Source organism: Kryptolebias marmoratus, linkage group LG13, assembly GCF_001649575.2.
Source record: "Kryptolebias marmoratus isolate JLee-2015 linkage group LG13, ASM164957v2, whole genome shotgun sequence".
NCBI lineage: Eukaryota > Metazoa > Chordata > Actinopteri > Cyprinodontiformes > Rivulidae > Kryptolebias > Kryptolebias marmoratus.
The window spans coordinates 69,631-83,836 of NC_051442.1; the positions used below are offsets into that span (position 1 = coordinate 69,631).

The 14,206-nt window shown below is 46.6% G+C and overlaps 1 protein-coding gene, 1 long non-coding RNA gene and 3 other non-coding genes across 5 annotated transcripts; 2 read left to right on the forward strand and 3 right to left on the reverse strand.

Moving 5' to 3' along the window:
* Positions 1-4,819: 4,819 nt before the first annotated feature.
* LOC119617579 lies at positions 4,820-8,406 on the reverse strand. Its single transcript, XR_005233911.1, has 5 exons — positions 8,148-8,406; positions 6,004-6,120; positions 5,796-5,910; positions 5,247-5,382; positions 4,820-4,981 (listed from the first exon to the last, which is right to left on the reverse strand). It is a non-coding gene; the product is annotated as an uncharacterized LOC119617579 (long non-coding RNA).
* Positions 8,366-8,447, reverse strand: trnas-uga. Its single transcript has one exon. It is a non-coding gene; the product is annotated as a tRNA-Ser (tRNA).
* Positions 8,448-9,286: 839 nt separating this feature from the next.
* On the forward strand, positions 9,287-9,358 carry trnaa-cgc. The gene has a single exon. It is a non-coding gene; the product is annotated as a tRNA-Ala (tRNA).
* Positions 9,359-9,694: 336 nt separating this feature from the next.
* Positions 9,695-9,767, reverse strand: trnav-uac. Its single transcript has one exon. It is a non-coding gene; the product is annotated as a tRNA-Val (tRNA).
* A 69-nt stretch (positions 9,768-9,836) lies between these two features.
* Positions 9,837-14,095, forward strand: zgc:152891 (uncharacterized protein LOC767741 homolog; the record flags this gene model as incomplete). The annotated part of the gene is given in 11 exon segments (XM_017404602.3): positions 9,837-9,990; positions 10,868-11,045; positions 11,268-11,481; positions 11,707-11,788; positions 12,118-12,207; positions 12,288-12,403; positions 12,501-12,673; positions 12,750-12,893; positions 12,966-13,169; positions 13,743-13,829; positions 13,926-14,095. Coding segments are annotated over 10 exon segments (1,436 nt in total), but the record flags the coding sequence as incomplete, so codon positions are not given.
* Between the last annotated feature and the right edge of the window lie 111 nt (positions 14,096-14,206).

Sequence of the window (14,206 nt, forward strand, 5' to 3'; positions counted from 1 at the left end):
TGTGTGTGTGTGAGTGTGTGTCTGTGTGAGTGTGAGTGTGTGTGTGTGTGTGTCTGAGTGTGTGTCTGTGTGTGTGTCTGAGTGTGTGTGTGGGGGGGGGTTGTTATTGAAAGGCGACTGATTCACTGCCGTCAACATCAATGTGGAAAAGAAAAGCGACAACAACATAAACAACATCAAGATAGAAGAGACGCTGCAGGCTTCTGTTTTTAGACAGACGGACCGCCTGCCTGTACCGCACACACACACCCCACACACACACACACCCCACACACACACACACCCCACACACACCCCACACATTTGTCCTACTGTGAGGACCAACGGTAACAGAGTGTCTTCTCGGGACACTGACCCAAAACTAAGGCCTGCACAGAAAAAAGACTCTCCGTCCACAAATGTCCTCACGTTCCAGGGACGTCCTCCATCCCAGGGTCCAAACCCCACAGGACAGAACCAGCACACATGAAGACTCGGCTCGAAGCATTATGGGGAAATGTGAAGCAGCTAAAGTGCAGCTGCAGAGACAAAAACAACTCTTTCTGTACTTCACTGCAGAACTGTCTGAGTCTTAAAGTCCAAACTTGATCCAGTTTCTACGTTTTGAGCAGATCCTGTCAACACGTTGCTCTGCAGATGTTTCTGTCCTCAGACTCCAGCTGTTAGTCCTGAAACATCGGGAACACCTCCCGCCTGTTTCAGGACCAGCACAAACCACCAAGTAAACAGACACAAATGCCAGACTCACCGCCAGTTGTGCGGCATCGTAGCGTTGCCGTCGGTTACTGAGCATCTCACTCCAGAGCAGCACTGCTCCTCCTCCTCCTCCTCCTCCTCTTCCTCTCTGTTGTAATGTCAGACACCATCAGGATTACGGCGCCTTAATCGCTCAGAGAGCAGCAGATGGAGGAAAAATGGAAAACTGGCAGAGAAACGGAGGAGGAGGAGGAGGAGGAGGAGGAGGAGGAGGAGAAGGAGAAGATGTGTTGCACGTTACAGCACAGACGGGAGGTATACTGGACCGCCCACAGGTCCGTTAGTAAACAATAATAAGAACAATGATGGAGAAATTCTGTCCATGGATGAAACCCTGAGGGACGGTTTTTATTCTTTCAATAATAAGTTCTTCTCTGCATCCTGGTAGATATTAAATAATCATTTATAAAAGATTTATTAATGCTTTATAAACATGTTGGTTTGTAAACAACATCCATAAACATTTATAAATCAAAACACTGTTTACCGGTCCTGTTGGAGCTTTTAAACCCGGTCCTGTTGGAGCTCTAAACCCGGTCCTGTTGGAGCTCTAAACCCGGTCCTGTTGGAGCTCTAAACCCGGTCCTGTTGGAGCTCTAAACCCGGTCCTGTTGGAGCTCAGACTGACGGGTTCTTGATACTCAGACGTTCTTCAAACTGAGACGAAGGCTCCGGTCCGATTGGAGCTGGAATGCGTTGGTTCAGAGGACGTAGGATAAAACCTGAATCAAAGGACAAACTGCTGCAGGGACAGAGCTGACTCATCAGATGTGTCCTTCCCCACAGACACCCACATGTGTCCCATGACCGCTTCAGATCACATCAGTGTCCTACAGGCCCTCAGGACTCCTCGGGTCTGTCCAGGAAACCAGGGTTGGTCGGGGACCGGAGCGTCTGTAAGCCCAGAGAACATCAGCCTTTGTGGCTGAGCTAGAGGACACACCTGTGCAGGTACGGAGGTGTCTTCAACAGAGGACTGACTGTGGGACATGATCCGAGAGATCCAGAGGGGAATGGAGATGTAGGTCTGTGGATCTACAGAATGTAGGTATTAGGTATGAAGAGAGACACTGAGGAACTGCTGGAGGTACCTCAGGTCCCACAGGTACTACAAGTACCTCAGGTCCCACAGGTACTACAGGTACCTCAGGTCCCACAGGTACTACAGGTCCCACAGGTCCCACAGGTACTACAGGTCCCACAGGTACTACAGGTACCTCAGGTTCCACTGGTACTACAGGTACCTCAGGTCCCACAGGTCCCACAGGTACTACAGGTCCCACAGGTACTACAGGTCCCACAGGTACTACAGGTCCCACAGGTACTACAGGTCCCACAGGTACCTCAGGTACCTCAGGTCCCACAGGTACTACAGGTCCCACAGGTACTACAGGTCCCACAGGTACTACAGGTCCCACAGGTACTACAGGATGTTCAGCTCAGAGTCGGATGACGTCATTTTCTTTAGAGTCATCTGAACTTTCCAACAAACTCTTCTTCTCTAGTTTCTTCAGTGTTTCTGTCTCCGTCCACCCAATGTGTCNTCAGCTCAGAGTCGGATGACGTCATTTTCTTTAGAGTCATCTGAACTTTCCAACAAACTCTTCTTCTCTAGTTTCTTCAGTGTTTCTGTCTCCGTCCACCCAATGTGTCTCTCTGCTGGAGGACTGATGGGTTCCTCTCAGAGGTCAGAGGTCAGAGGTCACACACCCAAACCCTCATTGACTCCCATCGGATCTGAGCTTCCAAACAGGAAGTGAAGGCTCTTTTTAACTCCCTGTAGAACCAGAACCTTCTGCTGCTCACGGGTCAAGAAGTTCTGATCCGACTGACAGTCTCCACTTAGAGGCTTACTTTTTACTCTGGGTTTCTGCCTGAAGGGCTTCCTGCTCCCCCCAAAAAATCACCATGGCAACCAGTGCCTCAGCAGTAACAGGAAGAGGTTTGAACCTGGCTTTCAAAATAAGAGTCTGGTTGTGTCCCAGAAGTGAAGTCCTGCTGGTTCTCCTCAGACGTTCTGCAGAAACCTTCCTGGTTCTCTGAGATGTTTGTGTGCAGAAACTCACCGAGCTCTCAGAGCGCTGACCGTGGACTTATCGACCCTGCAGAGACACAGAGACACGCAGAGACACGGAGGGACACACAGGGACACAGGGACAGAAGAGGAGCGGTTAATCAGCTGCATTCTTCATCGTCCTCAGCAGCCAGGAGACATCTGAGCTTCACAGTAATAAAAGCTGATTATTAAACCGTCACACAGGAACGCCTGGAGGACGACGGCGCCATAAACAGAATAAAACCAGTTTAATAAACAGGACAGAGACGGAGACGGAGACGGAGACAGCGCCGGCGCCAGCGCCAGCGCTGTCTCTGAATGAGACAAATATAAACATCTGAGTCCAGTTTGCTTCTGAAACAAAACTTTTCTTTCTGCATTCATTGATTTATTGATGTTTTTATTTACTGGATCCTTTTAAATAAATAAATAATCTTTCAACAAACGCTGGAAATAAAAAACAAGATTTATCAGACTAATGCTCATAAAGAGGCTTTAATAAGATTTAAATTTAAAATCATCTGAAGGAAAAACGCTCAGGCTGCAGCAGGAAATTTCCCTTTTTAGTAACATTTCTTTCAGTATTTGTTCAGATTCTGAGAGGAAATCTCGTCTCCAACAGTTGCAGCTCAGGGAGGATGAAGACGGATCAACTGGACCAGAACCGGCCTGCTCTGACTCTGAGCTTCTGTCCAAACACTGGAGAACGTGGAACTGGAACATTAAATGTTCCTTCTGCTCACACAGACACAAACACTTTCTCTGAATGTGAAACTGATAAGACATAAAACCAGAAAGTTTTAATAATCTTGTTTCTCTGATATGATTTCTATAAAAAGCATCCTGAGCAGCTCGGCGGCGCTGGGAGGACCAAACTGCAGCTCCTCCTGCATTATTAAACACAGCAGCCCTGTTAGTCGGCTCCGTCTAAACGCTGGGAGGACGGCAGGCTGAAGAGAACCTGGGCTCAGTCTAAATGCTGGGAGGACGGCGGGATGAAGAGAACCTGGGCTCGGTCTAAACGCTGGGAGGACGCGGGATAAAGGGTCTGCCGTCAGATCCTTTAACGTGAAGGAGGCAGGAAGAGGAAAGACGAGGCAACGAAACAGGAGGAAACGATGATGCTGGAAGAAACTTTCATCCAGTGTCGAATGAAAACAGCTTCAAAGGAACCAAAGATGAAGGAAATGAAAAATAAAGTCTTTGGTTCCTCAGGTTGGTGCTGCGGAACTCCAACAGCTCCAACAGGACCGGGTTAGAGCTCCTAACAGGACCGGGTTTAGAGCCCTAAACAGGACCGGGTTTAGAGCCCTAAACAGGACCGGGTTTAGAGCTCCATCAGGACCGGGTTTAGAGCTCCATCAGGACTGGGTTTAGAGCTTCAACAGGACCGGGTTTAGAGCTCCATCAGGACCGGGTTTAGAGCTCCTAACAGGACCGGGTTAGAGCTCCTAACAGGACCGGGTTTAGAGTCCAAACAGGACCGGGTTTAGAGCTCCTAACAGGACCGGGTTTAGAGCTCCAAACAGAACCTCGTGGTTCTGATGTGGGCTCTTCGATGTTCTGATGTTCTCTGGACTCCTGAAAACAGGAAGTTGTTCATTAACTGCAGCAGCTTCGTGTTCAGCCTCTGTCGGCTGGAGAAGTTTGAAAAAATCCTCAGACATTCAACTAACAACAGAAACTGATTTTTGTAAACGCTCTGATGTCATCATGATGTCACTGTGATGTCACTGTGATGTCACACTCATTCAGACGAGGAAGATGAATAAACCCTCTGAAGACGAGGTTCTCGTGTCGTTTCTTAAACAATAAAACAAAGAGTGTCTCACCATCCGAAGCCTCCGAATGAAACGCTCCTCTTCCTCCTCAGCATGGTGTCCCACTCGCCTCTCCTCCTCCTCCTCCTCCTCCTTTTGTCTTTGTCTTATTGTGTCGGATCTTCCTCCCTCGTCTCTGCACCTCTGCCTCCCTCCTCTTCTCCTCTCTGGGCTCCTACCTCCTCATCTCTGCTCCTATAAACGCTCCATCTCCTCCTCCTCCTCCTTCTGCGGCTCCTTCCTCCTCCTGTCGTTAATGTTTCTCTCCTCTTCCTCTTCTCGTTCTCACACTTCAGTTCACACAGGGAGGAGGAGGAGTGCATCGGTCCAAATGAAGAGAGACTGAAAACTTATACATAATAAATGAGAAGAGTGGAAAGAAACACGTCAGATTTAAATGATGGAACATGAATATTAATGTATTTATTCATCTAAAACAAATCCTGACTCAATTAGAAAAAGAAAACTAATCATCAGAGAAATTACAGCATTTTATAAGATTTAAATTTAGCTGAATCGACACGATCACAGACACTTTGTGAACTGAGGTTTTATCAGCAGCAGCTGGAGACTCAGCTGAAAACTGAAGTTATCACTGAAAACATGTCCTTCACCTCAAATCTGAAGTTTAAACATGTCAGGCACTTGGACCATGCTGCGGAGGCAGCTCTTCTGCAGCTACGTGTTGAGAAGAAGAGTCCCTGCTGAGCAGACTGAATGCTGAGAATCATCAAATCTCCTCATGAAACACTAAAAACATACAAATGATTCTGACTCAGTTCAAGAATTTATTTTCACAGATTGTTCTGACAGTTTAATCTGTTTGTTTGAGGCTGAGTTTCTGCTCTGCATTTCTGTCTGTCTGTCTTATTAAGAGAGCTGTCGTGGTGAGACAGATCCTGGTGCCTTTCAGAGTTAAATATCTCCAACAGTTTTCTAAATGTGTTCCAAACTTCTGGTAAAGTTTAAGCTGCCCTGGAATGAATGAGGTCGGTGAAGGAGGTTAATGTTCGACTCTTCAGGTGGAGAATATTTAAAACAAATCTTCCAGCAGAGGTTAATCTGTCTGAAAATAAAAACATGAACGACTCCTTCAGGACGTAAACGCAGGATCCAAAGAGCTTTAAATAAAACGTCTGCAGAGCAGTTACATGATCGCCCACCTGTCAGCTCCCTGCAGTCTGTCCGGTCACACCGAACACCACACCTCCGCCACCGGGGGGACGGGGACATTTGGTTCTGATAACAGACGGCCAAACCAGCAGGAGGCTAAAAACACTCCAATAAAACAGAGAGAGAGAGAACTTCTCACAGACTCTGAGCGTCATGAACCCTGAGAGAACCTGAGAACGCACCTGCCTGAGTCCGTACCTGAAGACTTTAAACACAGCCAGATGATGCTTCTGCTGCTGTGGAGACACCATGTCTGTCCCTGGTGTGTAAGAGGGTAAATGGTGTCAGTTTCACTGAATTTAGGGCACAAAACACCTGAAATACAGAAGTAAAAACAATATTTCACAAGCTGTGCAAAGTTCAGAGACAGAGGAGACGTCAGGAGGTCTGAAAGGAGCAGATAAGATTGATAGTTCTTTGGTTAAAATCAGGGAATATTGTTTTTATCCTTGTCCTACAGGTCAGGAAAGGCCAGGGAGGTGATGGAGAGTGGGCAGGTAGGTCGACTGAAAGACAGGAGCAGAACAGGAGGGATGATCCAGCACCAGGACTAGCAGAACAAATTCGAGCCGGGCCGAGGGCGGGGCAAATGACTGGGTTCATGATAACATCATTTTACAACACACACATGCTTCCAACAGCGAGGCTTACAAGCTTCAGCACCACGGAGAGCAACTGTGTCTTCTGAAGTCCAACAAACAGACAAGAAGTTTAACAAACCAACAGAACAGAAACCATTAGGCTACGTCGCAGTTCAGCACCACAGACAGCGATCGGCTCATTGACCCCACCTCATCTGTTTCAGCTCAGATTCTGTATCAGCAGCGTTAAAGTTGAGTAAAACTGGCACAGCGGCCACATGTTCACACAGTTTCAATATGAAGAACTTTAGTCCTACCCACTATCTGAGGGCGTACAATGAGCATGGCGCTGAGCGAAGTCGTCCACGCTGCTCTGTACGTCCATTCTCTTCGCTCTCTCATTCTCTGTGGATAACATCGTAAAGTAGCCCAGCTGCTTTGTCTCTCTCACTGAATCACTGCGATACCTTTAAAACAAAAACAGGAGATTTGGGAGCGTCTTCACAAAAACATCGTAAAGGAGGTCAATTTTTTTTTCTTCCTACTTCCTATATTCTCCCTATTTTTCATTTTTAAATTTCCTGGACCTTAAATAAAATTCCAGTTTTGATGCATATCTGTTGATAACGATAAAGAACCAAAGCTACTGAAATTGTGAGTCGGCTTGTTTGGAAAATATTCCTGTCATCAAATCTCTGTTAGCCTTCATTAGCAGCTGAACACCGGTGATACACCGAACATTATAGCTAACATTAGCTGGCATTTAGCTGGTGGATGTGAATACAGTAATATTCTATTCACAAAATACAAAATATAATATGTTCATCTTACTTATAAAAAGTTATCCCTTGACCCCTGACGTCAACAGTCCGTCGATCTGAACAGAAATAAGCTGCGCGGTGCTGAGCCATCTTCTGCTCTTTGGTTTAACCAAATAAGGAGCCAAGAAGCCTCTATTTAATTTATTTGTATCTGAATTACTACATTATGCAGAAGCCATACGGTCGTCACCCAACCCCAAACCTGTAAAAGTTTTTAACTGCATTCCCTGAACTACTTCTTGTTTTTGTGCACCCAGTATGAAATTCTCTGTTGTCGTTTTTATCTTGTGAGCGCCTGGCATTATTTCATTCATTTCCCACTGTTCTGCACGTTGTACTGATATTTTGACCCAACTAAAAAAAAAAAAAAGGAGGAGGACCGCTCCAAGATGGCGGCCGTATTTCCTGCGTCTACTCTTCATGATGAGAGACCACCATGCTGGCAGTTTTCGCGGGCCTGAATTTAAAAAAAAAAGTCAGGTTCATCTTCAAGACGACGAGTAAAATACTCCACATTTATGGTTATATGAAGGGCCACTCATGTTAACTTATTCTGTTAAAATGCTCCAACTAGTTTTCAATCTGTTGCCACAGGACTGATGATGACGTCGGCTGGTGACGAGTTTTACCCAAAATACACTTGGAGAAGATATCCGCCATCCACTTACATTTACGTGTCATAAATTAAATGTAAGAGTGAAAATAAAGCCAGTCATGCAGCACAACATTTTATTTGTTAGTCAAATCTACTACACCCATTAAAAGTCAGTCGGTCTTCTAGAGTTTTTAGCAACCATGACTCAATCCTGACTGAGCGACCTATAAAACCCTGAGAAGAAAGCTGTTTGGTAATATGACTTCAATTTAATCAGGAAAGGAGAGCCCCCCTTCTCCGGGTCCCCATATGTGGTCACAGCTGAATCACATCAAGGACATTTACCTGTCCGGATCATCGTGGACTGAGGGCGTGCTGCTCTCCCGACTCCGCCCCCTGGCTCCAGGTATTCAAATCTAAAAGTAAGAGGAGTACTGCCAGAAACAATCCGTCCTAAAAGATGTATCTTACTAAGTTGTAGCATTCATGACAAAACCGGAAACGTCTCCAAACACCGGAAGACCTTCCTGATATTTGAAGAAATAGACGAAAAAAAAAAAGTTCGCTGCGAGCAGGGTTCGAACCTGCGCGGGGAGACCCCATTGGATTTCAAGTCCAACGCCTTAACCACTCGGCCATCGCAGCCGACGTCATTCACTGAGCAGGCTCCTTTTTCAACGTTCATAGTGATATACTATGTTTCTTGGTTTAATTAATGTAAATATATGAGATTAATCCGAGAGAGACGAGCCACGCAGGAGGTGTGACGTTTGAAACGTTTCAGAGAACAAGGAAGAAAACTGCACCTGTCCGAAACACTTCCGGTGTCAAAGTCAAAGTCAAAGTCAGCTTTATTGTCATTTCTGCAATATATCACAGACATATTGAGAACTGAAATTTCTGTTCTCTCTGGGCTCCCTGGCCACACAAGAAAAGTGTTTAAGAATTATAGTAACAAAAAAAAACAAAAGGAGGGACTGGGACAATAAATGTCACCACACTGATGAGATTAATCTTAGAGCTCCACTGATGTTAGAGCTCCATTAATCTTAGAGCTCCATTAATCTTAGAGCTCCATTAATCTTAGAGCTCCAGTCGCTGGTTTGATCGTCCACGTGACGTTCAGGTGTTAAATCCAGGCTCCTCGGTCTTTAAACGGTCCTGGAGCGCCATCCTGTGGCCACACAGAGTAACTGCAGGCACTGAGAAAACAATCTGTTATCACGACTAACAGGTAAGAAACAAATAAAAGTTTATGATAGATGTTATTTATTAGTGCATAAAAATAAAACAGAAACTTAGCTCTTCTCTTTCTGTAATTTGAGCCTCTTCTATTCAGCTGAATATTATTTATAAAAACCCGGAATGAGGACTTCAGTCCACCTGACTCGGGTCTCACCTGTCCCCACCTGTTAAATGGTAAGAACAATAAAACATCATGTCCAGGGTTAAAACAGCTTCTGCGGGCCCTCGCCATATTGTGTGGGGATGTAGCTCAGTGGTAGAGCGCATGCTTCGCATGTATGAGGTCCCGGGTTCAATCCCCGGCATCTCCATCTCTTCTTACTCACCACGGAAGTGTCTCACCAGCAGAGTTTTATTATTAAACACCTTTTTCTTCTCGGTGTTTTTGTGCCTGTACCACAAACCATACAGGCTCATTAAACTCGATATCCAAACATCCCACAAAAAAATAACAAAAAGTGTCGAAACTATGGCGCTCTCGGCTTTTATTTTGAAAGTTACCTGAACCGGAACAACTGGAAACGTTGGTCTTTGTTTGTTTTTTTCTGTTTATTCTCCGTTTGGACTTGCATTCTTCGACGTTTGTGTGTTTTGTCGTGTCCTCTGGCACGTAACACCAAAATAAGGTTTGAAGATAAAAAAGTGCTTGGTTCCACTGGGGCTCGAACCCAGGACCTTCTGCGTGTAAAGCAGACGTGATAACCGCTACACTATGGAACCTGCGAGGATGAGAAGGACCGGAAGCCTTTTTATCCTAACCTGTGTATGTATGGAAATCTACTAAAAATAACACTGTAGCGCTTTTACAGTATATGTTCAGGTTCCCAGAATCAGCATGTGCAGGTGTTGTGGTGGGCGGGGCTTTAAAAACAGAAACTCACCTGTAGCTGCAGGCGTCTCACACCTGATCACCAGCTCAGAGAGGAGAGGTGCTGCTTTGCAGGTATGCTCACCTGTCTACATTTGATTCATTTTACAGCATAAACAGCTACAGAATGTGACCTTTGACATTCACAGAGTTTATTATCTTTATTTATTTAATTATCTCTCGGTGTCACATGATGATCTAAAGTCATTTTGTTCTGAAACACAGTGATCCAACCGAATTATTAATATTATTATCTTTCTTTTAACTGTTTCCTGTGAATGCTGCTGTCAGCAGGAGCTGTAATATTTCTCCTGATGTTTAGATTAATTTAGGCGTAAATGAGATGTTGTATTGTTTCTGTAAGCAGGTAAAAGAAAACAGTTTTTCCTGCGTCCGTCTGCAGGACCTGCACAGTAACTAGGCTCATTTCCAATTCAAATGTTGGAAACTAAACAAATGCGACATTAACAGAAGCAGCCAATGTCCCTCCAGGTGCAACGGAAACAAAAACACAAAGTTTCCTCTCATCGCCTTGTTGTAGTTTAATCTTTAGGAGCAGAACAAACCCCAGACTGTTTGCCGTCTGAATAAAAACAGAATGGCTGCTTCCTGCTGCTCCTCATTAACAGACACCTGACCGGTGATCGTCAGGCCCTGAAAGGGGAACACTTCGGCCATTTTGAAATGTGCAGAACTTTGAAACAGTCAGTGTCTTACCTGCTGTAGGACTGATGAGCTAATGGCTAGTCTGAGCTTTAAACTGACTGCAGAGACGTCTGAAGACAGATGTCCAGGTCTACAAACCACAACGATAATAAATAATCATTTATAATAATAATAATAATAATAATAATAATAATAATAATAATAATAATAATAATGGTCTTAGACAAACAGAAATGTCCCTCAGGTGACTCTGATTTCTGAGTCACTTCCTGTCGTCCTTTCCCAGTGGTGTCCTCTTCGTGTCCAACATGACGGCTTCCTGTCAGGAGTTTGAAGTGACTGTCCACACCTCACCTGGTCCCACCTGTGGAACCTTCAACGGCCTGTGGCTCAGTCTGATTGGTTCACAGGGCGAGACTCCGCCCATCAGCGTGACGGCGGGTCACCATCTCCTGCCTGGATCAGTGAGTTTCAAAATGTCTAATGTTAGTTTTCTTTGTGCCTAAAAAGAATCTGCCTCCAAACATGAGGCTTACAGAAAAACTTGAAGCAGATTAATTTAATTTAAATCTTTTTGTGACGGTGCTGTAAAATCAGATTCTGCTCTGTGACGCACCGCAGGTCAGATAACCTTGTTGCTCCGACTCCTTCTGTCTGTAACTAAGCTCCTCCTCCTGTCCTCTCAGACCCGCCTGGTTTCGGTCCGGTCCAGTGGTCCACTGGGTCAGCTGATCCTGGTCCGGCTCCGGCTGGAGGCCCAGGCCGGTTTCCCTGATGTGAACTGGCACTGCAGCCGGGTGGAGGTCCGCCGGCCGGCCGGAGGTTCAGGTCCTCAGGTGTTCCTGTGCGACAGGTGGCTGCGACCAGCAGATGGAGACGTGGAGCTGTGCAGCGGGCAGCGTGAGTGAAATATAAAACCTCCTCCAGGTCGTAGCGGTCATATGTGTGGGCAGTTTCAAAATAAAAGAGAACAATAAAACACAAGAAAACTAGAAGATAAAGTTAATGCAGCGGACTCCAAATATAAAAAAAAGTAAAATTTGTGCTGAGGTAACAGTTCTTTGCTCTCAGGAGCAAACAGAGAAGTGATTCTTGTCCTGTTTCTTCTTCTTCTTCTTCTTCCAGTGTGTTTGATGGCGGATGAACGTGAAGAGAAGCTGAAGCTGCACCGACTCAAACAGCTGCAACATCAGCAGCAGCTCATCAGGTAAACCTCACACCAGCACTCACCTGGAGAGGGCGCTCTACCTCACAGTCTCACAGATCGCTGACTCGGCATTCGGTCCGACTGCTGACTCAGCAGTCCTTCCATCCATCATCTGCTGCTCGTTCCGGACGAAGCCCAGACATCTCTCTCCACAGCCACCTCTTCCGGGCCTTCCAGGTCTTCCAGGAGGATTCCAAGGCGTTCCCAGGCCAGCCGAGAGACACAGTGTCCCAGGGTGTCCTCTGTCTCCCCCAGGTCTTAGACATGAAACTTCTGGGATGAAGATGGTCCGTGCTCTCATCAGGACTCTGTGATGGCTTTGCTTTCAGGTGGCGTCTGTTCGTCAGCGGAGCGCCGCAGTGTGCCGACCTCAGCAGCATGCTCCAACTCGGACCGAACCTCAGCTACACCCACAAGAGGTGACCCTTGACTGGAGTGTGTTTTAGGACAGAAACAGCTTTATGATGGCGCCTGATGATGTTTGTGTCCCGGTCCGCAGTCAACCCACCAACACGCACTATCTGAGAGGCTTCAATAGCCGAACCGAATCCTGGACCGGATTCTCAGAGCTGGAGACTGTTTTTGCTCACACTGGAGACCACAACAGTGTCGCCAGTAAGAAATCCAGCAGAAGCTCTTGTGTGTTTGTGTCTCCGTGATTTTGGTTCTTTAGTTTGTTCTGTTGCTGTTTCCTCTCCACCTTTTGTCTCAGGGTTCATAAAGGCTCACTGGAAGGAGGACTGGTTCTTTGGGTATCAGTGTCTGAACGGCTGCAACCCTCTGCTGATCCGTCAGATCCGTCTTCTTCCTCCAAACCTGGCAGTGACCTCTGACATGCTCCGTCCCTTCCTGCCCAAACGCTCCTCCCTTGAAGATGAGCTAAAGGTATGCCGTCAGTTCTCGAACCTGCAGGCCTTCTGAGGTTTTATCTGGGTTAACTTGATGTTTCCTGATGTGACAGAAAGGAACCATTTACCTGCTGGATTATGAGATTTTGGATGGCCTACCAGCTAACCTGATCAATGGAAAGCAGGCGTACCTGTCAGCCCCTCTGTGCCTGCTCCACCTGAACCAGCAGGAGCAGCTGGTCCCCATCGCCATCCAGGTGAGCTCTGACACAAGTGGACAGATCACTTGGACTAAATCAGCATCAGTCATTGACTGTCCCTCCTTTCAGCTTCAGCATACCCCCGGTCCTCAGAACCCCGTCTTCATGCCCTCCGACCCCGGCTCTGATTGGCTGCTGGCAAAGATTTGGGTTCACTGCATGGACTTCCAGTGTCACCAGCTGATCTCCCATTACCTGCGGACCCACATGATGGCAGAGCTGTGCTGCGTGGCGACGCTGAGACACCTCCCAGACCAGCACCCGCTGCACCAGGTCGAGACCAGGCCTCACCTGGAGATCCAGATCACATGTAGACGTCCTGTAGATCACTCCCAGAACACATGTAGATCACATGTAGATCACATCCAGAACACATCCAGAACACATGTAGATCACATGTAGATCACATGTAGATCACATCCAGAACACATGTAGATCACATCCAGAACACGTGTAGATCACATCCAGATCACATCCAGATCACATCCAGAACACATCCAGATCACATCCAGAACACATCCAGAATATGTGTAGAACACATCCAGATCACATCCAGAACACGTGTAGAACACATCCAGAACACATCCAGAACACATCCAGATCACATCCAGAACACATCCAGATCACATCCAGAACACGTGTAGATCACATGTAGATCACTCCCAGAACCAAGGAACATGGGGAAACAGAAAAGTGATCTAAGGTTTTTTTTTATAAAGGACAAAAGTTTTAAATTGTAATAAAAGTAAAAATGTAATCAAATTACAGATGACAGTACCAGTGGTAGCGATAAATAAATAAATCCTGGTATGTTTCTCTTCTCTGATTGGCTGATTTCGTGCCCAGCTGCTGATGCCTCACGTCAGAACGTCTCTGCAGATCAACCTGCAGGCCCGAGCGTCGCTGCTGGCTGCTAACGGAGTCTTCGACCAGGTAAAACCTCACCTGGAGCCACAACACAAACTCCTTCCAGCTCCACATTCAGCCTGCAGGTTCAGTCTGGTTCTGGTGTGGTTCTGGTTCCCGCAGGCCGTGGGTTCTGGTCTGATGACCGTCCCGTCTCTCCTGTCCCGAGCCTCGGCCAGGCTGTGCTACCGGTCCCTGTGTGTTCCTGACGACCTGTCGGACCGCGGCGTCGACAAACTGCCGCACAGCTTCTACGCTCAGGACGCACGGAGAGTCTGGGACGCACTGCACAGGTAAACAAACACTGCACAGGTAAACAAACAGGTAACCAAACAGTGCACATGTAAACAAACAGGTAAACAAACACTGCACATGTAAACAAACAGGTAAACAAACAGTGCACA